Raw genomic sequence first — 26,561 nt, 5'->3', positions numbered from 1 at the left:
TTCCTGAATTCTTGTTGGTTTAAATGATGCAGAGTAGGGTAACAGATGTTACAGATTTTAATATCAGAGACTAGGGATTGTACATTAGAAAAAGCAACAAAATCAGGAAAAAAATGCAAATGCAAGAAAAGCAAAAACAAAAATAAAACAAATGAACAGTGGCTGATTAGCTAACGTTCAGCTGTTGCCTTCTCGGTTTTTAATGAAGCATTTGCCATTTTTGGACTACAGGTGCATAGCTTTTGAAACATTTATTTCCCAAAAGACACACACAAGTATACATACAGAAGAATGAACTCAGGAATTAAGATTCTCCACTGTGTATACTCAGGACAAAAAATTCAAATGTTCATAACTTTCATAGTTTGAAATACTCATGCACATTGTTCCATTTCTTTTCTGCATACTGCATATAAAATTTTGCAAAATTCTTGTGATCTTTTTCCTTCAGAATACATTCTATCCATTAACTTTGGAATTCTATGAAAGTACATGACTCTGTTCCTAAAGAGAGACTTCATAAAAGTTGCTGCAGGATTTCTTCCAATTTCCCCCCCGCTCATCTGAAAAACTATTTCCTTATCTTCTGGTGGAATGCATACATTTAACTTGTTCTTCTAAACACTCTGATTTATACAACTTCATGTGGGAAAACAAATGGCAGAAAGACACGTAGCCACTGTGGTACTGCACAGAACAATTTTGCATGTTTTTTATCTTTTCTTGTTATTGAGAGAAATACTCATGTCCTGATTAGTGTGAAGAAAAGACAGGTAGGATGAGCACTGATGTTGCTTATTCTGTCTTGATAAGAATATTCATAAGCACATTAGTCAGAGGAAAAAAAAGAAACATCAACATTCTAGGCTCAACAGTACATGGCAGCATGAAAAATCCAAAATCAGGGAGAAACATCATTTTGGGGATATTAACACTAGAAGTAACACTACGCAGTGTTGCAGTGAAGAGTCTAACTTGACAAGGAACGGGGAATAGGTGGAGGGCTATTGTAATTGTACAGTGATGCGTACATTTCCAATTAACGCTATATAGTCCTACCTGTTTCTGTCTGTAGCTGCTGTCCAGACATCTGAGGTGGATTCATGGCCCAGTGCAGTTGTCTACAGAAATCCTGGCGATCATCAACGTGAATGTAATCATATATGTTTTGGTGCATTACATCAGTCTGAAAGAATTACAACAACGAACATTTAATCCTCAGGTTTAATGGGGCAGACTCTTGTATTTATTAGAATCATAGAATACTTGGGGTTGGAATGACCCCTGCTATGGGCAGTGACACCTTCTTCTAGACCAGGTTGCCTAAAACCCCATCCAACATAGACTCAAACACCGCCAGGTATGGGGCATCCACAGCTTCTCTGGGCAGCCTCCTCATTTTCACAGTAAAGAATTTGGGTTGCTATTTTCCAAAAAAATAATGACTGATGTAGGGAATTTTGAAAGCAAAGACTCACTGAGGAAAGTTACTTCAGAGGCCCCTGTTTTTCACATCTGCTTTTTGACTTAATATCCTCAGAAGATTATTTTTAATAGCATATTGCAAATGTGAATCATAAAAGTCCAACTGGCAGCCAGCTAGTAGTGTCCCACAGGGACTGATGCTGGGTCCAGCAATGTTTAATTTCTTGACAAATGGGTGATGGGATAGAGCACAGCCTCAAAGGGCCTGCTAAGGGTACCAATCAGGGAGAGCTGGACAGGCCTTGACAGGCTGTAAAAATTAGTTGGCAGGAACCTCAGGAAATTCAACAAAGGCAAAATCCTGTCTAATTTTGGGTTCTTCGGGAAAAGAAACTGAGGCTTGATAAAAGTAGAAGAAATTGCAATAAGGGTGGTGAAGGGTAAAGTGGAAAAAAAAATTGCAGTAAGGGTAGAACAGAGGGGCTGTAGGATCTCAAAACTTGACTAGATGAGTCCTGGAGCAACCTGATTCAACTGGACCAGATCTGAGGAGGAGGTTGGAGCAGACAAACTCCAGAGGGCCTTTCCAACTCATGAACATATTTACTCTGTGCAAGCAACCAGTCTAGAATAGCAGAACATAATACAAAAGGATGAATTTGATTTTACTAGCAAATCCTATTTCTGCCAACAAAAACTTTACAAAAGGAAATTGCATCCTATGACATTACAAAGAATTCCTCTTCAACTCTCCAATTAAAAAAAAAAGTCTAAAATGGCATAGTAAAATAGTAATGCTGCATATCTAACCAGCAGTAGAAGAATAGGGCAAAACAACAAAGTGTTCTATGTTTTAGAAAGCCAGTTGGCAGGAATGACTGCAGGAAAGTCATTAGAAAGGCTGCAATATTAAGCATTCTATATATTTGCTAATATAGTTACCTGATGAAACCCTAGGTAGTCCACAATCGTTGATGATGCATAAAATATCATTCCATCTGCACTCACCACCAATGCAAAACCGTTCAGTGACTAAAGAAAGGAAAATAATGATCATCAGAAAATAAAGGGAAAAATGGGTCTAATAATTTAAATAACATTCTAATTTAGTCTCCTTTTGATTTCAAATGTGAACAAACATGAACATACAGTCTTTGTGACTGTAAAACTATAGAATATTATTTTCTAAGTGCAGAAGAAAAATAATAACATAAATGTAGCATGTTTTTGCTGTTGTTTTTTTGTGGGGTTTTTTTTTGTTTGTTTGTTTGTTTCTTTTTGGTTGGTTGGTTGGTTGGTTTGGTTTGGTTTGGTTTTGGTTTTGGGGTTTGTTTTTGTTTTTGCAATTCAGAGTAAAATTTCTGGGATTTAGATGGTGGAAATATTTTCAATTTCATAGATTCACATAGATTCACATATGTTTTGCCAGCCAGACTAAGCTGTCAAAAATCTACCCAATCCTAGCATCCGGCCTCCAGCAGCAAAAGAGTGCAACTGCTTCCTAGAGCAGTCTTCCTGCCACCCACAATTCAAGTACTTCCCTCGTCTTCAATAACTTTTGAAATAACCTCTGAATATTCCTGTCAAAGCCCAAACTATTTTAATAAATCTTGATGACTTTGTCCAACTGCATTTTGAAACCACACAAACTTTTTTATACCCCTATGCTGTTGCAACAGAGTAGTTTAACAGCTTAGTTTAAGGTAGAAAAACTTGAAAGAATTCTCTGTCTCATTTTGTTTCATTGAGCCTGCTACTTTCTGCTGTTGCTTTACAACCTCTAGCTGTGTCACAAGAGGGGGCAGTGAAAAATTCTTTCCCCTTTACCTTTACAATATGGAATGGATATGAAAAAAATCACTCTGTAAAGAAGTTGGACACCACATTTTTCTGTAGGCAGGTAGGGATTTTGTGCAAATTTAGTAAAGTAAGCTACTTTAATCATAAGTTTAACAGTTACATGCTTTATGTTGACTCACATTTTCAAGTAGAAATGTCTTGAATTTCATATATTTTTTGCTTGAAATATGCCTTATCTTTTTAGAAGTCTGATGATACAACAAAGTTCTAATCCAGTGTCTTGTACTAAAATCGTTACTGATTGCTTAATAAGATACTTACTGATCTTACTGAGATTCTTAATATAATGAATACAAGGAACTAGAAAAAAAATTGGTTCCTTACAAACATTGGTGTAGTTTCCATACCTTTTCAGAAAGCTCTCTCTGAAATGAAATAATGAATAACAACCTGGAACATGCTTTTTTGAAAAAGTTAGGGAGGCTAATTGCAATATAACTACATATTACATTACAATATTATTATCTATTTTGAATTTGAAATTAACATTAATTCATATGATTAAAATTAATAACATCTATCAAATACTTCTTTTTGGTTATGGTTTAAAACATTCCATTCCATGATGCTTCGCATTTATATGCATTGAAATATACAGATAATGTAATAATTTCCAACAAGAAAATTGAACACGTGTTCTTATAGTTATGGCTTTAAGGTTTAATGTGCATTTTGAAGTATGGTCATTTTCTTAAGCTTTCGTAAAAAGACAAACATGGAAAAACTGCAAAAAATGCAATCATTAAAATCGGGCAACAAATATTGCATTGATAGAGAACAATATTTAGTCTAGAAAAATGCTAAGTTAATGAATTCAGTGACGTAAGGAAAGCAACAAGAAAATAATTGAAATTAAAAGTAAGAATTAAATGAAATACATGACATGAACATTAACAATCATCACGCTGCCTGCAGTCCGACTAATTTTGCCTCTCCTCCCTTGATAAAGATTCACTGACATATTTTCATTCCAACAGGTTCACATTCCAAGGCAGATGAGATGATCCTATCCTAGATGGTTTTCAGGTCTTTTGAGATTGCAGTTCAAACAGCTGCTGATGAAGTACTGCTCTGTTTTTATTATCCTTACTTCACCTTTCTCTCAATTTACAGTTGCTGTGATGAGTGTCTTAATCCTGAGCTAATCCTGAAGCCTGAAGCACAATGGGAGCAAATTTTCAATTGCTCAGTTAGTAGATACACTACCATATTTTTTCTGAGTTTGGTTCTCTTTTGAGTTCCTAAATAAGGACCAGATTTCCAAGACTGCTTAAAGCCTGTTCCCATTGTGACAATGGTGGGCAGAATTTCAAGAGTTCAGCATACAATAGGCTGACCTCCTCAGAAGATTTGACCCCAACCATAAATGTGGAGCACCTTTGGAAACTTGGCCCAGTGGGGCCACATGTGGCCAGGAGCTCTGGGTCTTGACAAAGCTGTGAAATGGTGACTGGAAAAAGCTAGCAGTCAGACAGCAATGGCTTACCTACATCTGGAAAAAGCAGTAACAGCATCCCTTTTGATCAAATGGATGTCAAGTATGAGTCAGCTGTAAGAACAGCCAAGGGCAAATTGTGCTCATCTCCAGGAGTGCTCCATCAATCTAGATCCCTTTCAGAATAAGTGATATCTTTGGCTAGTGGATTCACAAGTTACCAATCTCTACTCTTCAACCACAAGCTCTTGCTGGCTTGGTGCTATTTTCTACTTTAAAAAAAAATGTCCAAATTCATCCCAGGACATCACCACACAGAAATCAGCATGCCAAGATTTCTACGTATTCACATCTGTGCCTTTCAGTGTTCTGAGTGAAGCCTCCAAAGACGGTATCTGTCATACCCATTTCCAATATCAAGTGGAGACAAGAAAGCATTTTTGGCATCTTGTCCCTTTGGACTCATCTTCACAGCAATGAAACCATCAGTGATGTGATGTTAGGAATTTCATTACATTTTGAACATCTGGCAGGCCTTTTAATTTGGGCAGACTAAAAATTTCCATAAAGATAACCATAGGACAATTAACAGACCTCCTTTGTGCAGATGCCTGTAGCTGTTACCATGCACTTTCCAAAAGACCTCCAGTTTAGCCTGCACAGCTAGAAATTGAGAACACATAGAACATATGCACATGGACCCTAAGAGACTTGCTTTAAAATGTAAAACTTGTTTCCCTCCAGTGGAATGTGGGGAGGTTATTCTTTTCACAAGTCTTTCTTTCATTAAGCCAGAATTAGGCTGGACCAGGTTTGTAAATATGGGAACGGGAAATGGGATCATGTGTATTTCTAAGGGTTCAGAACAATGAAGTGGGAACTGCATCTGGAGAGGTATTAAGGAAGGGTGGGAAGGAGTAAAAGGAAAGAAGTGGAAGAAAGGTCCAAGGAGCCATGTATCAAGGTTAAGTCAGAAATGAGTATGGATTTGAGGAGGGATATAAATTAAGAAAGTTATAGATTTTCCTGTTGTTTTTGTTTTGCTTCTCAAAATGCTGATTTCTTTTTCTGAGCTAAGATCTCTCAATTACGCATCTCCTGGTTTCTGATTTTCATGGCCCAAACACAGACATCAGATGCTCTGCCTTGCAGGCAGGAAAAACATAACCCACTCTGGTGCAAAAACAATTTTTACGAAGCCACATGAAGCTATTGAGGATTAACACAACTTCCATGTGCCTAAACCTCATTTTAGCTGGGAAACCTGCTGCTTCAACCACAGTAAAAAAAATAAGTTAAAAAAGAAAGCTGGACATGGAGTAGAACTTCCTATCCAATGAGTTACCCATGACTCCAAATGTTTTCTTAATATTACCTTTAAGTGCTGTTCAGTGTGAAATCTGGCATCTGTAGCACAGACAGACTGGAATAGAATGAGAATCGGGCTGAGATTTATACTTTTGTGACCTACTGGCTGTGGCTGTGGAAAAGGAGAAGGGCATTTGCTAGCGCAGGTCTACCCAGATGTGGGTCGTAATGATTGCAAATTAGTAGGAAAATACCTGTTCTGATCTCTCAAAGAAATCTCTTAGGTATGATATAGAAGTCCATACTCAAGCTCTTTACAGGAACACCACATGGAGATTTTGCATTATTCTGGACAGAACGCTGATGGTTTATTGAACTGACTGCAAGGCATAGCTTCAGTGTGTGATAATGAACAGAAGCTATTCAAAGCTTTTTGGGTGTAAGTTATCAGGTCTCATAATTAGCGGGACAATGAAATGTACAGCTCTGTTCATGGTTTTAGACATTCTCAGTTTCTGAACTGAAGTTCTGGGCCTTGGCAATAGCTTTTCCTCATTCCTGCTGCACGGGGGACTGCACTGAGGTGCTGTGTCAAAAACAGCAGATACCTACCTGTATTATCAGTAACCTGGGAGGAGGAAAAGGGATGGAAAGAGGACTTGGATCAGTCTCACACTGCAGCTCACTCTGCCTAACATGCAAAGACCTGGCCAGGCAGCCAGAAATCTGCCTACTGAAGTGCTTCTTAATGCTCTGTAAAGAGCATCTGCTTGCCCAAAACACAGACAGGACAGCACAGAGAAGTCAAGAGCAGCTCTCCCCACCTTGGCTTATTCCTTTGAGCATAAATAATGGAAAATTTAAAGCAGGGCTCATGGATTTTAGGGGAGCAAATAACCTAACTCCCTACTTCAATGTTATTTTCATTGCGTGCAACTGGTGTGTTTTAATTAATAAGGTTCACTTGCATCCTTCAATAATTGGTAGCCATTTGCATATATGTGTGCGCACGAACACAAGCATGCACGCACACGCAAAGACATTAGTGCAGACAGTGGAACTCCTGCAACAGAAACCAACTAACTTCTAATCTGCAAAAAGGCATAGCTGTAAACTGCCATTTGGTAAACCATATGGATCCAATGACAGATGGAATTTCTAATCCAGAATAATAGCTGAAACATGTGAGACAGACTTAAATATGCATTGTGAACATTTGTTTGTTTGTATTTGGCTTTTAAAAACACTTACATGAGTTTTCTACATTGTGCTTAGAAATGAAATCACTCTTTTTTTCCAAGTGGGAAAAAAAAAGAAAAAAAAAGAAAAAAAAAAAAAAAGAGCTTGGCACCAAACAGAGGCCTGTGTTCTTTTGAAAACATGTACATCCAATTATGTACTCACGAAAAGCCGCACCTGCTACTGAAACAAAAAACAATGAATCTGTCAGTTCAAAGAAAGTACAGCATTATTCTGCTGCCCTCGGTAGCTGCAAGATGAAAGTTATCAGTTCCTTCCATTAAGAAGTTTTAGGAACATTATTAGTAAAGAGGTTCTCTTTGGGAATGAAGGCAAATATTTTGAGGAAGATAGGACTTCCTTTGGCAACAGCCTTTATATATCCTGATATTTTTTTCTGGTCCCATTGCAGAAAATCAGCCAGTAAATACTTCAAAGATATTTTGGTCAAGGTCATGGCATAGTAAAAATAAGAAAAGGAAAAAAAAAAAAAAAAAAAGAAGAAGAAGAAGTTCCAAGCCACATTTCTCTTATTACTCTTCCTTGAAATAAAGGAAAACTCACTAGCATTCAGTCTCCAGAGACCATGTTGCTATGGTTACTAAAGTACAACAGTCAAGGCCTGCAGCCATGCCTTGCTTTGAACAGATTTTCAAGTCACGCAACTTGGGTACTAAATTTCCAGGGTCAGTTGGCTTGCAGTTTATCTGGAACAGTTTCATTTAATAGTGTGTTGCTGGGTTTTGTGTCCTGTGCAGGATGGGGCCATTTTCTGATGATCTAAATAAGAAGCTATTTAAAAACTCTGGAAATGATATACTCACCCTTGTCTTTCATGCTGAAGTCTTACGAGTATTAGGAGGAAAACGCAGGCAGTTAATGTGTCTTTAGCCATATTGTTTAACGAATCAGTATTTCTTTCCACTGGTGTCTCTAGGATGCACTATTACTCTTCTAAAAATCACAAAAGAATCCCTAAGCTTCTCCTTATAAACCAAAGAGAAAGGAACACTTACAGATTCCTGCAACAAAACCCAGCATAAAAGACTATTCAGAAATACTGTATCTAATGACATCAGAAGATGGCCTTTGCTCAGTATGTACAGTATCTCCTAGCCCTTAGGATGCTTATGCATTTCTTTGTATCTAAACCAACTTCAAAAGGAGCATTTGGGTGACTAAGCGCTAGTCAATGCAAAGGGGGAGTGGCAGAATTGTTTTTAGCATTCAGTTTTGATCAAAGACTTGCATGTACTGGTTAGTTTTCAGGCTAACGAAACAGAACAGAATACAAATTTCCATCATTGGAGCCAAGGGAGGAAACAGATCCTACAGGCTGAAGCCTACAGCTCTGGGTTTACATGGGAAATCTTTCAGAGGGGCTTCTGGGTCTGACTGCTTTTCATAGGCAGATGTGTGCATGACAGTGGAACCAAGTGAAAATATTCAAGAGTGAATCTGCAGCATAAATGTAGAATAAATACACACATATGATCAATTATACTCCTTTCATTCTTCTTGTCTTCCCACATAAAACCACATTCACATTCCTTCCTACCTCCTTGAGCCCGGATATCATTTCAGGCTCCTTAAAGACAGAATGGAAATTCAACATCTAGTGCTGCACTGCTCAAAGCAGATCTCAGCCAAAGTTTCAAAGATCGTCCACATAAGCCTTAGAGCCCTGGATCTCATGTTTACTGTTGGGCTGAACAGCTTTGCCATCCAAAATGCACAGGCAAATGATTCACTCAGTGTAACACCATTTTTCACTATCATATCACTTCCACCAAAGAATTAGATCAACTTGGAGATACTTATTTACGTATGTGCCTTCAGTCTAAAGAGGGAGCTGGAATGCTGCGGCTTGTCAGGAGGCAGCAGACAAAACTGGCCTGCTGGAAATCAGTTAGGAAAATGTAAGTCATTGGGCGCTGGTAATTGTGAGCTATAAACTTTCAAAAAAACATAGTAGTTCTCTGGAGAGTGAGACTGTAATGTGTGCACACATGTAAATGCACTTTAAACCATGGTGATAATGTTTTTGATACGCTCGATGCGTAATAAGTACTGCACACAACCAAAAACAACTTTGCCTTTAAAGTTGTTCTGATTACATGATGTAGAAATGCAAATGTAGCTTTTCTTCCTTTATACTTTATTTCCAAGCTTAAGCTTTTGTAACAAAGCTTGTTAAGCCTGTGTCAAGTCCTTGAGGTAGAGACTCCCTTTGTTCCTATAGGCATAAACTACTGGCCTCTGCTGAGCACAGGGCCTCAAAACAAGCCACTCTGCCAAAGGCAGTATTGAGAAACAAGAGCTATATGCAGGCTGAACTGAAGCATCATCTGATTTTGAATTTGCAAAAAGTTGGTACGGTGCTCTCTAGAAAGAGACGCATGCCAACTGAATCCAATTGTTTTCACAAGAACTAATGGCTGGACATTAGAATGTAAGTTGTGCTACAGGCTTCTAGGGTTGAGCAATCCTAAGCAATAGCTTAAATAAAGATTAGGGAAAGTTTTCTTTGAAAAAGTGAATTGAAGGGTGACACCAAGTAGTTCAGTACAGATTTGTCACACGGCATATGTGTTTGGAAGCACCAACAATGCTTACTATTGATGGCAAAGTTTGATTGATTTTTCATGCCTGATTGTAAACAACACCAAATCTTTTCTTTGCATTAACAATGAGGATTTCAAATGAGAGGCAAGTATATGAAGTATGTGAATACCACCTGAGATTGCACAAGTAATGGGGACTACACATAGGGATCTAAAGAAGAAGAATATTCATAAGTATGAATTCTAGAATTGTCAGGAAAAAAATTTTATGAATACATACAAATTCTTACTCCGATTAGTAGTATGCTAACAAGTACCTGGGTGAGTAATATGTCATTTACCTAAGCAATTATCATGAAAGGATACTGAAGTTTGACATAATCTTGCTATCTCTCTTTAGCTTCCTCATGAATCATGGATGTTGAATTTAAAGCTGTGCTTTACCAGTAATGGAACCCTACTGTCAATGCTCTTTCATGAACAATGTGCCCTGGACTACACTTGGAAATAGAAACAGTCTTTATAATGATTTATGCAGTTTCTCATTCCATTTTCTCAAAACCAGATGTTCTATTCACAGATGGAAGTAAAGATGGGGCAATATCATATCTTCAGTGCAAGTTCAGCCCATCATTCTTTCTAAGTCCTGCAGCTGCTCTGGGCTTTTCAGGCTTCTCCTCAACAATTTCAATATAGAAAATGCCAGTCTGATTAATTCTATTTGAGAAAACTCAAAATGAAGCATTGATTGCTCACTACTCTGCACTTCTAGTAACAAATTTAGTTAGGTAGCCTTTGCCATAACAAATGTAGTAAGATTACCCATTATCTTCCTCAGAAATAACTTTTTGAAAAGAGATTTGAGTAATATTTATCCAACATATTGGACAATCAGACATATGTAAGTACTAAATGTCTGGAATTTTTTTTAGCTTTATTTATATGTAACTGTATCAAGTCTTGAAGAGAAGAAGCCATCATAATATTCCATCCACAGCTGACTTTTATTCACACTTGCAATTTGTTAACTAGCATGAAGAGCAGACAGCTCTTACTGAAAGAAATCAAAGCCTAAAAGAGACAATGCTGACGCCAATGGACTGAACACTGAATGCAATGTCCTAATTTCAGAGTATAATTTTTCTGTGCATTTAACACTATATATTGCATTTTCTAATTCAGACATATTTTTGAAAGGGAAAAAAAAAAGAAAAAAAAAAGAAGAAAAACAACCTGCACTCCACATTCTCTTCAGAAATAGATGCTAAAACAGCTTTTTAAAGCACTGTTTCAGGTCAGCAAAGTTTTTAAGGGAGTGTGATGTTTCAAAATTTGTCTTTGGGAAGAGTCTTGTTGCTTTAGTTATCACCTCATGCATGTTTTGTAACCTGTAAAAAACCCTGTATAAATGTAAGTGGTCCCCCACTGGCAGCAGACATTGATTCTGCTATGATCATCCGGGATACGGTGGAGATGGAAAATTACAGGACACAGCCCCTCTAAGCACTACTAACACGCACAAATCCTAAGTTGAATTTTAGACTAGGTGAAGACGCCATCCAGGCCTTTCTGTGAGTCTCTGGTTTAATCTGAGTAGACATTGGTTTTCTCATTGTTAAAAAAACAAACAAACAAACAAACAACAACAGTCTCAGTTACTGGAGAATCCTGAGGACTTTGTAGTACTGGGAGGAGGAAGGAGGGTGTGAAATGCATTGGAGAAAATGTCTCTTTGCCGGGCATCATCAGCTTTTGCATCTAGGAATTTCTGGAAGAACTTGAATTATAACACCATATTAAAAGTATCTTTTTTTTTCTTTTTCTTTTTTTTCTACTCATAAAATGCCAAGGACAGCTAAAATCAGAATGATGGACATTTCACATGAAGTTCCTAAAAAGGCAGCAGAACTATCTGAAAGGTCATTCTTTGTCCTCTTTTCTCCTAATCAGTACTATATCCTCAATAATAGAAAACACTATACTTAATGGTTAACAGCATGCTTTGCAATATCAGTTTTCTTTTCCGTTCAAACCTATCAAAAAGTAGTCAACTTTTATTATGAGTTAAGCAAACAAAAAAGAAAGGCATTCTATTTCTGATAAAGCATCTATTTGTTTCTTTTGAAAACCACACAACCACACATACAAAAAAATACATCAAATTTCCAAAAATTCTTAAGACAGCACACATTCTTGCCTAGACCTGCTTTCTTGATTGTAATTTCACCTTCCTAGGAAGCTATCTAGGCTGAAGATCATTACATTCTCTGACTTGAGAATGAGGAATAGACTGGGAGCAAGCTGCAAATACAGATTAGGCTTTGGTTTATAATTTTTCTTGCTCAAGACTGGCTAAACAATGTAAAATTGTGAAAATGTAAGTTATCTTTGAATGCAAGAGCTATCTAAGGTGGTTTCTATTTCTTGTTTTCTTTTCTTAAACAATACATGACTATGCCATCTTCAGCAAATGGACACTTCCCCAAAAGCAAACACTCATAAAGAAACGTGTAAGGACACAACAGTGTGTTATGACTTCCTTAGCTACCTGGACGTGAGTAGTCCAGTTCCAGCAACAGTAAATCCCAGCACATGGATACGACGCAGCGCTTGCACACAGACACTGAACCTACTGATTGGTAAGAACAGTTGCCAATGATTAGTTTGGAGTCAGGGAGAGAAAAAAAACCTAATTGAGTGGAAACAAGAGAATATGTTTTGTTGTGGAGGTCACGTGGCCATGGGACTGCCTCCAGAGGCACTGAAATAGCCTGAGCAGAAACAGAGGAAATGGTTGTGAAAGGTGAGCTTGGGTGGAGTTTGCTGTGATGAGCAGCTTGGAGACAGCAGTAAGGGATCTTAAATCCGGATTCACATCTGGTCTATGTCCAAAGCTGACAGACAGCTTCTCTGCTCCCCAGTACAGATACAGTTTCTCAGCCAGGCCTCCTCTTACCACATCTGAAACATTGCAGCATGTTTGCTCTGCCCTGACACATGGAAATTGACTCTTCTGATGACAATGTAAACTGACACAATGCTGCCTTCCCCTCTGCATACCTGTGCTGGCTGCTGACTCCTCCTTTTCTATCACATTAAATATCAGCTGCTTGACCTGATTTTGAGATCAGCTCCAGCTGACTACCTCTAGGTCTGTAATCTTCCATTCCATGTTGGAGAAGTGAAATGATAGGTGTCACCGTTCCAAAATGTTGCTCTCTCTCATGCATGGGCAAGAATTGAAAACCAGCATTTAGTGGTGTCTCTGTTGCTAAAAGGTTTCACACAAGGAAAACATGCTTTCTCCTTCAAATTATTCCTCAATATTCTTTCAGAAGTCAGGACTTGTGCAGTCCAGGCAGCTTGTACATAATGATGCCTGGCTATTATGGTTACAGTTTTGCTGCATTGTTGTCATGTTGCCCATTGGAAAACATCTCTAATCTCACATTTAGATTGTAAATCTGAAGGAAAGGGTTCACATCTTTTTCTTCAGTTCCAGCAATCTGTCAAGCTGAATGATGCTGCAGCCTAAATTTCAGAACCCAAAGCACTGTGGTAGTATTGTGATTGCTGCAGTAGTAACAGTAACACTGAGAACTGGAGTAGAGATCTAACAGTATTCAGAAGTCACAGGCTTTTTGGTCCAGACTTGTTTGAGAGGGCAAAAAAAAAAAAAAGAAAGAAGTGAGAACATTAGTTGTTTGTTTAAAGGGCAATAGAAAGGATATTTTTTGCAGAATGTTGTTCCCATGCCAAATTTCAAGTCTGGATTTTAGAAATATGCCCATTTGTAAAGAAAAGGAGAGAAAAAAAAAAAGAGGGACCAAGAACTCTGAAATGTTCCTTTGTGTTCTGCCTGTGCCTGCCAAGCAGAAAGTGAATGTACTCATGTGATAAAGATGGCAAGTTACTCCTGACCCCATTTATGGCTCTTTTTTCATGGATATATTCTCTGCTAATCATCCCAAGAGACTAATGTCAGCTTACATCATGTCATCTGAATCACTGGGATAAGGTTCATGTTTGAAAACAAAGAAAAGCAAAAGGGTTATTTGGGTAACTTGTAAAACTTATGAACTGAGAAAAAAAATGCACCAAGACCAAGAACGCTTTGTGAGAACTTCCTATTTTGGTGGCTGCATTTTAAGCCTGCAAATTAAAAGGTGAAGCTGCGTATCATAACCTAACAGCTTTATTTTAGAAGGACTGCGGTGAGAAAGAAAGCGCCGTCGAAAGCTGAAAAGGAATTCAAGAGCAGAATAAATCAAAAAGTTCCTCTCTACCAGCTTCCGAGTTCTGAAGTCTGTGCCTTGGTCACAGCCCTGTGTAACAGCCGTGCACTTTTGTCTGACTCCCAATCTTCCTTTTCAAGTTTAAATTAAAAAATAACAGGAAGAGTCAAATCTTTTGCTCTCAGACTGAAATTCAACCTAGTGTACCTTTTTCAAGAGCATAGTTTTATCAAGTACTGATTACATAAATCAGTTTGGAAGGAGGAAGTGGAATTACACTAACAAGTTTAAAAAAATTACAGGAAACCAAGTGGGAAAAGGTTTCCTATGTTATTTCCTTAAGCAGGGTGAAGAACAGCACCAATAGGATGTTTTCTAATGTATCATTTTCCAACTCCCTTGGAATGAAACTTGAACTCCAGTTCAAACTGTCAGTAGAGGCCACCTGGAAGTACCTTTCTGTGCCAAATGTGTACATACACCTCCCTTTTGAAAGTAACTCCCAGAAATCTTACTATTTGCAAACACTTCTGATGTAACTACAGATTGTTAAATAATAGGATTCCATTGCATTAAATCCTGAATCCTTTACTTAGACAAAAACTCCAACAGGCTTTCCATTGGTTTTGGTGAAGACTGCAGCTCTACACCTGACTCTGCTTTCTGTTTTGCATCAACAGCCCATTGCAAGCACAAATGGTGCTGGTTACAAAGCAAGACACCTCATTTGTCCCACTAGTTGTGTTAATTGCAACTCAAGTCAGCAAAATTCATCTACCAAGTGCTGAAACAAAGGCATACAAATAGAACATGAAAACTCCATTTGCCATAGTGACTTTGTTAGTTAATGCACAAAATGTCAATAATTTCTTTTTTTCTGCCACTGGTGAAAACTGAGAGGTATTTTTTGTGTTTGTGCAGAACAATAGAAGTCTCTTTCATAGGCATAATGACATCTAAGAGTACCCAGCAGCAACATGGGCCTCTTGAGCTTAGTGTCCCAGCAAGCTAACATGAATAAAGATGAAGTAGCTACTCACCACCAGCTGCTCCAGAACAGTGGAGAGGGGTGCAGGAAGGTGAACATGGTTCAACTGAAAGAGCAGGTGATTTTTGGCATCAGTGGATGCCAGGCAGGCTTTTGTAAGCCTGTTGTCACTCTACGTAGAGAAATACAGGCTATGGGGCTCTTTCTCTTCAGCACACAGATATGTTAAACCTGCAGTCACCCATTCAGGTTGAAATTCAGATTATGCCTGAAAGACCTTTGCATTTCTTCTCCCACACTAGGGTTTTGTGGCAAAACAGCAATCAAATTCACTACTTTCTTATTCACCTATGTCATTATTTGTTTTTAGCAGGGAAATAGTAACTGAAGTATACATAGCTAAATCTCTGCTCAACAGGGGTAAATGTATGGTATGACTGAATTAAGAAATATTATTATAGTATGATGCCTCTTTGGTACAGCTATAAACCAGAACATGAGACAAAATCACTGAAATTTGGTTTCTGTACTCAGAAGGCTTAAAAGTTGAGGATTAACAGAAATCAAAATGGGCCTTCCCTAAAAGAGCATGAGTTGCCAGTGAACATGGAAATGGCTAAACAGGACAGCTCTGGCCTTTATCAGTATTCATCAGTGAGATAATGCATGACAGACCCAGGCAGTCTTATTCCATTAACATCTACTAAGGAGCTGGACAGATCATCCAGATTTCATTTTAATACTCGTGATGTTTTGGGCATAAAGTACTATTTTCACACCTGTAAGGAATTATGTCCGTATGTCTGGAGACAGAGACACCATAAATCCTGTGCTGCAGAAGGAAGCACCACAAAGATTGCTCCCTCAGTAGCAAATACTTTTATAAAGAGCACGAATGCTGCAGAAGCAGCTTTGAGGTGGTCCATAGAAGCAAAGTAACAATTTTCATCAGGTGCAGCTCAGTAGATGGGTGATGTTTAAGCAAGAAGCAGTACCAGCAGTGACAAGGGGCCACTGCCTGACTGCATGATAAAGAATGTCCAGAGAGGGCCATCCTCTCAACAGTGGGTGCTTAATTCCTCAGATGGGATAGTGCACAATACGTGGTAATTAGAGATGTTCTTGCGATGAGATATTACCTATACTACAGCCTAAACTCAGCCTGGATTTGAGAGCAGCATAGCTGGGGGGAAGAGTATGAGATGGCTAACAGCCACAGGATGAGTACTGCCCTCAAGGCTAGTGCCTAAATAACTACTGGTGATTCATTTTCATTTTTCCAAGTAACCATTTTACTGCATTTCTCCACCCCATCACCGCACCCTGTAAATTCTATCTGGATTTACTGAATGCCAATACAACTTATTCTCCCACTTTTCTGGTTACAGGTTTGGCCCAGTGCTCTTTAAACATTCAGTAACAGGCTTCAGAAATGGCATGCAGCCTTTTTTTGCAGGAAGGCATGTGGTACAAGGGCTGCAATACCACCTGTCTTGGAAAACATTACAAGAGTGCAAAATCATTACCGTAGTCAAACTGTTGGTGTCCGAAGTCTCCAAGAGCAAAGATTGAAAGAATGGAATATACTGAAAAAGACCATTAATAAAATCTGATTTGGTCATTAGGGCTTTCTTTGTCTTCTTTCAAATGAAAACTAAATTATGGCCAAAAAGACTCTTACTCAGAAGAACTGATCCTTAAACTTAAAACTCTGGAAGAAATTACATATTTAGATACCTGCTGTGCTCCACTAAAAAGTCTTTGATAAACTGGTATCATTGTTTATTTCATTATTGCTGATGAAAGCTATTTGATTTTAGCTGTAAAAATATCTCTATAAAATCTTAAATAAAAACACATGTTGTGGCACAGGCCTTTAGAAATAAAAAGCATTTTAAACATACTTTGAAGACAGCCTAATTTCATTGTTTTCTTTTAAGCTGAAAGGGGAAGTACTGCGTTGTTCCAAGGCTGGAGAGGCACAGATAAATTATGTACCAGTAATTAGCTGTCTTGTTCTTCCATATTTCTACCTATACATAGAGCAAGCGTGATCCTCCACACCAGGAAAAAAATGCAATTATCTCTGTTTCTCCATTATTGCTTCAGCTAGAAGCATTATTATTCACATGTATTTTGGTGATTCAGATTATCCTGATTTATTTAAGTAAAGCATCGAGGAGAGGCTGCAAAGTGTGAAGTGGTGTCATGAAAGGAAAGCAGCATTTGACAGTGGCAAAGCATCTTCTGAGAGCAAGTAAAGTGGCCAGATACACAAGTCAGTGCATAAAACATTGCCACCGCCAGCAAGGCTGTTTGCTTCTTTTCAGAAGGAATCACAAATGCAAACACTTAGTGAAAAGTGCACAGCCCCCAACAACTAACATAGCAAATTTGATGAAACAACACAAACCCACTCTTCATCACATTCCATGGCATCTGGATGAGTGAAACTCAGGCCCCAGAGAACATTCTCAACAAGTCCTAAGGAAAACTCACCCTTTTATTCTAGGTCAAACATTCCTGGCTAACACATTCATATCAACATGCACTTAATCATCAAGATAGTGTTCCATATTAAGTATGATCCAGGACAAAAGTCTCCCATGTATTCAAATAAGAGTGTGATTCATATCAGACCATAAGCATAGTCAGTAATATTTGGCACTATATGAAATTACTGGCAGCGTTCTCTCCATGTGTTTGAAGATCCTTAATGATTATAAATTGTGGGTATGTAATATATACCAAACAAAGCATAGTCTAAAGATAGGAGAACATCATTAAAAATTATATATTCACCATATTTATCATTCACTGTTTGCCTTGTGTTTACTACTCCAGAGAGTGGAAATTGTTGCAAAATACCTGACAGCCAAATATCTCATTTTGGCACTCATGCTAATTAATCAAATGCCTCTGTGCTACTTGCTTTGAAATGCAAAATTAAAATTTTCTGAAGTATGAGGAGGAACAAAAGCAGTGTGCCAGTTTTGACTCCATAGACTTGTAGAAGTTATCATATTGGCTCCCATGCTAAAAAAGTGGGGTTTTTTTTCTCTCTAATAGTCTATAGCATCCATTTGCTGAAGGTTATTATTTAATTTACATTTAAGTACATCTCAAGGCTGTCACTGTAACATGATTTTTATTCCACGAATATTATTCTATCCAATCCAACTATACATATGTAGTCTTCATTAAATAGGAATTTCCAAGGATCTTAAGTGTATAAAAGGCACAATTACATCATATGTTTAAAACGCAGGTGTATCTGTGATTCAGTAGCTAACGGCTGTATTAATTCTTCATCCAGATTAATGGATCCAATTCTCAGTAGCAGTATCATACCACCCTGCCAATACAAAGTCATCTTAAAGGGGATACAAAAACATAGAAAGAATAACTTCCGCACACACTGCTTCCTTCAGAGCACAGAGTTCAGGAAGTAGAATAAATTAAAACATCCCAGAGTAATCTTAGGTCGGATCAGAAACCTGGCAAGCTGTTGTTGGTACCCTCAAAATGTGTGCCAAGTACAACATATCTTGGCTCTCACCCCAAGTGATTAAGAACTGTGAACTGGCCCATAGGACTTGAGGGACAACCCTTCTTCTGATGGAGGGCTGCAAAAACCCAACAGATTGAGCAAGACCACCACGACTGCCAGCATCACTCCTGCAAGAAGCTCTCACAAGCATGACTGATTCCTCAGTGATTCACTCCAAGACAGACGGTCTGTTCCAAAATGCCACAAGAGATTAACCCGCAGAGTCTACCGAACAGTAAAAATTACTTAGAGCCCAAAATGATGGCATTTGTCACTCACCTCTAGTAGAAGTCCACCTTCCTGAACAGCAGTCTTGTTACATACGTTGTCTTCTTTTATTGTCTGACCAACTTGTTTCTTAAAGTGCTTTTCTTGAATGGCTGTTGGAAAGAGTTGGTATGAGTTTAGAGATCATACACACTAGGGCCACTAGTCTAAAAATCTTATTTAGGAACTTAACATGCATTGGACTAATTGGGAGTTACTGTCTTCACAGTCTGGATCTCAGTTACTGACAAGTTGCTTTTGTTGTGAGGGAGATAGATACATATTCGGCAGTCCAGATGTTTTTTATATGAAATATCTATCACACTTTTTATTGAACATATTTTTTCCATTACTGTACTCTACATAAAGTAATAGCAAAAACCCACTGAAAAGAAACAAAGGATAGTTAGTAAGTTGTTTTGTTAATAAGAATATGTACTATGAAAATGTAAAGAAATGCTTATGTAGCTCAGAAGACAAGGGACTGAAATACATTTCTTGTTTTCAGTGCTGACCTCCTTGGCACCATATTATTTTCAGTCTCACCATACCCTACTCTATTCTATGAGTCTGAGACTGATTGCTAGATTCACCTTCTTAAATTACTTTATTTCCAAAGAAGGATCGGAAGATCGGCTGACACACCTGAAGGCTGTGCTGCCATTCAGCGAGACCTGGACAGGCTGGAGAGCTGGGCAGTAAGAAACCAGATGAGGTTTAACAAAAGCAAGTGTAGAGTCTTGCATCTGGGGAGGAATAATTGCATGCACAGGTACAAGTGGGGGATGAGCTGCTGGAGAGGAGCACTGCAGAGAGGGACCTGGGTGTCCTGGTGGACAATAGGTTGGCCATGAGCCAGCAGTGTGCCCTCATGGCCAGAAAGGCCAATGGCTTACTGGGGTGCATTAAAAAGAGCGTGGCCAGCAGGTTGAGGGAGGTGATCCTCCCCCTCTACTCTGCCCTGGTGAGGCCTCATCTGGAGTACTGCGTGCAGTTCTGGGCTCCCCAGTACAAAAAAGACAGGGATCTCTTGGAAAGAGTCCAGCGGAGGGCTACAAAGATGGTGAAGGGCCTGGAGCATCTCTCCTATGAAGAAAGGCTGAGTGAACTGGGTTTGTTTAGCCTTAAGACTGAGAGGGGACCTGATCCAGGGTCTATAAGGTGTGGGGGGCAGAGTGGCGAGGCCAGACTTTTCAGCAGGACAAGGGGAAAATGGCCAGAAACTGCAGCATAGGAAGTTCCACACAAATGTGTGCAAGAACTTTACGGTGAGGGTGACGGAGCACTGGAACAGGCTGCCCAGGGAGGTGGTGGAGTCTACTCTGGAGGTATTCAAGACCTGCCTGGACACCTACTTGTGCAACCTGCTGTAGGGAACCTACTTTGGCAGGGGGTTGGACTTGATGATCTCTGGAGGTCTCTTCCAACCCCTACAGTTCTGTGATTCTGTGATTCTGTGATTCTGTGATTCTGTGAAAAGTTTAAAGTTTGATTTTTGTAGGTCTTTTACTACATGAAATCCATCTGTAAATTGAAATCACATATATTTGTCCTAACAATAATGAAAACCTTCATGGGAATCAAAATGCCTGGTGGCTTATTTTCCTGCATGTGGGTTACCACTACTTGATCTGAAATATCTTTGAATACTCAGACTGTAGTCTTCAATTCAATTCAGAAAAATCCCAGAAATACAATCTCATTTTTGGGGATTATGAGAGCATTTCTGAGCACTCTGATGCCACTTAACATACTGGGTTTCTGCATCCTCTAGGGAGCATGGTTATCATTTGTTCAGTAAAAAATAAGGAGTCAACTTCATGCTTACTGCCCCATTACAGTGACACAACTGTCCCAGGCCGTAAGTAGTGATTCAGTTTTAAGGCTTTTGATCTTTCCATAGAGAGTGAGAGGAGAAAACATAGCAGTGGAGCATACAGTACATATAGTCTATTCCAGCTAGAAGAGAGCTGGTGCAGCCACAGTAAAGGTAGTTAATAATCCCAAAAACGGTTGCGACAAACAGAAACTATTTTTATAAAATCAGAAAGGAAAGACAGCAGGGCTAAAGGAAAGACAGCAAGGCTCTCACGTTCATGAGTATCTAGATAAAAGTCATGGCAATAGGTCTTGGATTTTTAGTAGGATTTCAAACAGAAAAAATTAAAACATCTACATTTTAATGGCTTGAATTATATTTGCTGCAAGTGAATGTGGATATGACCTAAATGGAGTCACTTCCTTTCCAAAAGGTTGTACAACAGCCATTCTGTCAGACTGCCCCTGTGCTGCCATCTGTCACATGGCAACAAAATGTAACTGGTGGGATACTGGTGGGAAGGTTCAACTTCTACTGCCACACCACCAACATCTGCCTTTGATGCCGTGGACCAACATAACAAAATAGGAGGCATCGCTTTCAGAGCAGCCCTCATAATTGCAAAAGATCATTTTCTTTGTCCTGCTCAGCCAAGCCTTCTGCCACATCTACCCATAAGAACACACCTACAGATGTCACAGCAGAATGTTAAGCGCATGTGGCAGTCATTTTCAAAAGCACAGCCCTTATTCCAATGGTATCTTCCAGAATTTTCTCCCTCAGAAAAGATGTTTTTGTAGCTACTTCCACAGTGTTTTGCCATCTTTGCAAAGGTTAAACGACAGTAAGGGAGGAGTGAGAGGAAACCAAGGTTTATTTTTTTGATCTGTGCTTTTGGCTTTGTGAAAATTCCACCAGTTCTAGCTTCATCGTTAGTGGAAACTATTATTGTACCTAACTGAGCAGGCCAGAGCTCCCTGCCTGTTTGTTAGCCTTCAGGCTCACACAAACATAGCAGCAAAAGCACAAGAGATGTTTGTTCCGCAACTTGTCTGGCTAGTATAAATTCCATCTCCAAATGGAAAGTATTTTAATGCTATTTTGTCGGCTAGAGTTACCCTTATGTCAGGCCACACACATCCGTTTCATAACATACTCTACTCGCTGGCCTCAACTGCAAAGAGAACTATTGCACCATCAAAAGCAAATGGCGCCCTCCAGGCCAAGAAGCAGGAGCCCCTCTGACACAGGCATGTCTCCCTCATGCACCTGAGGCCTTGCTCAATAGTCGTTCTCCGTCTGCCTCCCTGCACTGGAAATACACTGCTAAACCACCCATTGGGGCAGCAAGGCTTGGCTAGTTCAGCAGTGACTGCTCAGAGTGGTAGAACATCATCTGGGGAGGGCAAAGAGAGAAAGGCAGAGCACCGTGCAGATCTCCAGTATGAAAGAGAAAGAGGAAGGGCAAAGTATGGCATGGTGAGAAACAAAACTGCAAGATGCTATCTCACTAAGCAGAAAATCAGGGGAAAGAAAGCAGAGCAGCCTCATGGTGTCCCTGCCAGCACTGAGTCTCAAATGGGAGAACTGAAGGAATGTAACGGTTACGACTGGTGGCTCAACAAGGCAGATGTGACCAGAATGAAATATTACGAAAAGTTGCAGGCCTCCTGAGCAAAAAGTAAGCCCACTATGATGAAAACCAACCAACAAACAAAAAAAACAGAGAATGAAGGAGTACTGTCTCCATAGGCAGGGAGGAGCAAGTTGTGGAAAATTAAAAAGTAAAAAAAACAGAAACAGCTAATAATGACTCAGTGACCTGAGGGGAAATCTTCTGGCTTTTGGAGTCCCATATATCAAGAATGGGGCAAGAAAATACTGATATTGCAGGCAGTCTGATGAACGCTGCTGGCTGTAAAAAAAAAAAAAAATGGAAAGTTTTAGCTTTATAGAGCTTTGGACTGCTTTCTGTGGCAGAGGCAACATTTTGGGCCAGACTGCCAGCAGTTAACATAGAGAGCTCACCTACCAGGTTCAAAACCAGCAAACAGAATGGGTAGGAAGCAGGAATATGAGAGACCTTGTTCTGAGCACAAATTATCTAGCCTGCATTTCCAGAACACAAAATAAAACAGAAGATGGAGCTGTTCTGCCAAAGAAGATGAATGAGTGTATTGATACCATAAAGATGATAAACACATGATACTCAAGAACTGGGGCTGACAGTTTTGCAAGGTCATGCAATTGTGAGCATGGTGCTATCACAGGCAACATTAAAAAGCCAAAAATTTGGAAATTCTGGGCCCTACAACACTATGGAAATATGCCAGACAGAGGAGCAGGGGGAGGCTAGGAGGAGGAAGGAAAAAAAAGGAAAATGGCCAGAGCAGTTTTCCTGAAGATCAGATCAAAGACCTAAGAAATTTTGTTCCGATTTCTGATTGAATGTGCTTAAGGAGCGGAAACTGAAAAAATAAAGTTGAGTTAAAACTGATAGCTAATTAATTGGGGGAGCTGGACAGAGAGTCACAAAATCACAGAAAGGGCGATAAGCTTGAGTAAATGGAGTATTGGAATGTCTTACACAGTGCTGCTGAGCCTTTCACAGCCACACTGTCCCACTGTAAAACCTGAGTTCTTTCTGAGCCTCCAATTCTGACAGGGGCAATGCTATTTGCATTTATCAAGCAGTTGGCTTCAATACTGTAATATTGCAAAAAACAGAAAAGCTGCCTGACACTTTCAAGTGTAAGGAAGTATGAAAGCAGCTGTCCCCTTTCCCCCAGAAATAACAGAACATATACTTGTTGTGGAATATGCTTTCATTAGGAGGGATGGAAATTCCAGGATTCTCATAAAACCTCACTTCTTAAACCAACAGGAATACATTCTCTGAAGTGTTTCTGTATCCCCTCCTGTGCAAGCACAGCCTTCTTTCTTCAAAAAATCATCAGAGGAACTACCTGCCAAGCTAAGGCCTGTAACAAGCTTAGGTGTGCTCAAGCTGCACCACAGTCATCCCATGGCTCCCAGTGCTGAGGCTTCCTGAATCCCACAGCAGCACAGGAAGGGCAGTGGAGGGATGCTGTGTTTGATCTGGGCACCATGCCTGGGTTCATCTGAGGTGGGAGAAGGGGACAGTGCTATTTAGGCTCAGAAGGGTGCAGGTGCATCAGCTTCACTTCTATCTATGAGCAGTACTTGTGAGATCCGTGATGTCCCAGGGACACATTATTTCTTTTAAAGGGCAGATTTAAATACTTGAATTGAGCCTGCAATTTCAGAGACCCTGCTTTACTAACACACATCTTACTTGTGGTTACTGTTTCTCGAAAGGAAGTGAAAACCGGGTCTTTCTTCCTGGATCGCAGAGACGCAGGAAGAATTAGCTATGCATGCTACCCCGAATGCTAAGAAAACAAAACAAAACACCACAACTAGGAAACACTCCGTCTGAGAAACTTTGCTAAGCAAACCTACAGACATGAACCAAAACTGTCTGTTTCCTCTTGCTGTGCTGCAGAGGACAGTGAGTGACAGAAAGGACAGAGCTCTTTCAATACACACCGAAATTAAAAAATGCCTATTATAGAGAAGGTTGCTGATGCATTGCTGAGACATATATGAGAGGGACATTGCATTCTGCAGTGCTGCCATGTTGCACAGATGCACTGGGAGGGGATCTGGCAGCAAACTGCCCCCTCTGAATGTGGCGCTCAGTCCTGGTACAGAGGCTACCAGAGCACCAGATGCAATTGCGCTAGCAACAATGCAAAGTTTCTCTTCCCAGCTCGGTGGTTTTCTCAGTCTGCTTCTTCTTAAGAGATGCTTTGAAATCCAACTGCCCTTTGAAGTTTCTCAAGTACAGCATGACATTTATTTAAGGTACAACCTAAACTGTTTTCTTTCCAGATCCCATCCCCTCTCTCTCTTCTCTCGTTTCTCCTGCAAGCCCCGCACTCCTCCCACGTGCGAGAAGCACCGAAACGGGCCCCCCTCTGGGCCGCTCGGCCACAGCCTTGCGTGACGGGAGCCTGCGGCACGTGGGCGTCCGCCGGGCAGACCGCCACGGCGGCAGGCTGACACCCCAGCCCGGCCGGAGGATCCCGTTTGAAGGAGAGGCGCTGGGGGGGAAGGGGAGGAGAAGGCCCTGGCGCGGAGGCCAGCTGCTGACTAACCCGGCCGCGCTCTCACGCAACCCCACTGCCTGTCAATCTCCCCTCGCCTCTGACAGAGGTCTGGCGCCCGTTCAAACCCTTGCGTGCAAGCAGGCGGGCCGCCTTACCCTGTGAAGTATTTCATAATAACAACAGCTGTTAAATATTGATGACTCCTGGCAGGCTCTGAATGCTTTTCATGAAGGTTAAGCCTTCGTGTAATGGAACCTAATTCCTCATTATGCACTGTATCGGATATCTGGAAGTTGCCTAAAAAAAGCGAGAGGGCTTAAAGTACAGAATCAGAACATAACTCGGCAGCGCCAGGGAGCGGGGCAAAAAACAGCAATGTGAAAGGCAAGGAGAGTTTCTGTGAAGTAAGATCCTTTCACAAACAGCACACAGCGCTACAGGAGCAACGACTGGAGCAGTGGATTTAGCTGTATTCCCCTGGGTCGTTTTGCGTTTCTATAAATAGCTGCAGATGAAATAAACTTCATAAGGCGGCAATCTGACTGTCACTGTAGTCTATATATGAAAGTACACATGGTAATTATTTCTACAGAAAAAGAAAAGGAGGAGAAAGCGCAATCCCACAGCCTCTCCTCCAGCATCAGCCCAGAGAAGTCTGATTTGTGGCCATCAGGCTCTGAGATGTTGCCCTGGAAAGCACTCAAAGCTGGGCTGGATGGGGCCCTGGGCAGCCTGAGGTGACAGGGGGCATCTCTGACCGCAGCAGTTTAAGAAATGCTGAGAGCTGTTCGGTGGCTGTTGTGAAAAGTACGTGCATACGAAGAGCGTGTCTTATGATAGCTTTTTTTAGTGATTTATGCTAACTCTATCTCACAAAACTCATTCACAATAAACCACACTTCATGTTTTTCTGTAGTCTGGGACTGTAACATCTTTCTTATCCCACAGCTTCTGAGCAACCGGAGGTCCACAGAAAAACTGTGCCTCTATGTGAAACCTACTTGCGTCATGCAAGCAACAAACTCAAAATACCTTGTCTAGAAAGCACATCTCCTCCCTGCGGCTCACTGTTGCAGCCTTTCTCTCTTCTTATGACTCAAGAGATATCTTGCCAAGAGAAAACCCCACACTAAGCATTGGTAAAGATATTTTAGCTATCTGCTTGTACTGCCCTAACTAAATATTAATCACTGGGTCTGGTAAACTATACTGGATATAAGACTGCCAAAGAGATTCACTCCTCCTAGATTATCCCCAAATATAAGACTTATTCCAAGTAATTTTTTTCCATTTCATCTTTGTAATTCTATTTGATCACCTACTGCTTTAAATCTGATAAATTGACAGTGGGAGGAACCTGCTGATTTATAGATTTGGTCCTAGGGCCTTAAATTTATCCCTGTATTATTTCATTCTAAGCATGATTAAGCTGTAATACATTAGCTTGTCCTAAAGTGTATTTGCTTGCACCCGCTTTACATGCATACAAAGTAAATACAATTGGAGTATTCTGTTAAATTACAAGATGGTCACAAGCCTGAGTCCTAGGCAATCTTAGGTAAGAAATCTGCAATCCACTTGGATAACTTTCACATCAACAGACACGATCTTTATACAAATTATTTGCCATTAAGGCTCAAGCTTGTAAGTTACTTGTTTGTTAATCTGAATCAAGTTGTGAAGTGTAAGTTTAATGAAGAAAAAAAATTTAAGAGAATCCTGATGTATTTAGATGCTT

At 40.0% G+C, this 26,561-nt stretch overlaps 1 protein-coding gene across 1 annotated transcript in view; it reads right to left on the bottom strand.

Annotated features, from left to right (window-relative positions):
* The window catches only part of AHRR (aryl-hydrocarbon receptor repressor), an 89,256-nt gene that overhangs the window by 14,383 nt on the left and 48,312 nt on the right, over window positions 1–26,561 (bottom strand). The window contains exons 4-6 of the mRNA XM_042837412.1: window positions 18,884–18,984; window positions 2,368–2,457; window positions 1,060–1,186 (exon numbers count right to left, since the gene is read on the bottom strand). Of these exons, the coding sequence (XP_042693346.1) occupies window positions 1,060–1,186; window positions 2,368–2,457; window positions 18,884–18,984 (318 nt within the window). The remainder of the gene's footprint in view (window positions 1–1,059; window positions 1,187–2,367; window positions 2,458–18,883; window positions 18,985–26,561) is intronic.

Source organism: Centrocercus urophasianus, unplaced genomic scaffold (assembly GCF_019232065.1).
Source record: "Centrocercus urophasianus isolate 14NV4802_14NV808 unplaced genomic scaffold, USGS_Curo_1.0 seq_11, whole genome shotgun sequence".
In the NCBI taxonomy this organism is placed as follows: Eukaryota; Metazoa; Chordata; class Aves; order Galliformes; family Phasianidae; genus Centrocercus; species Centrocercus urophasianus.
The sequence above is the reverse complement of the archived record's forward strand: the minus strand, read 5'-3'. Positions and strand labels throughout refer to the sequence as shown.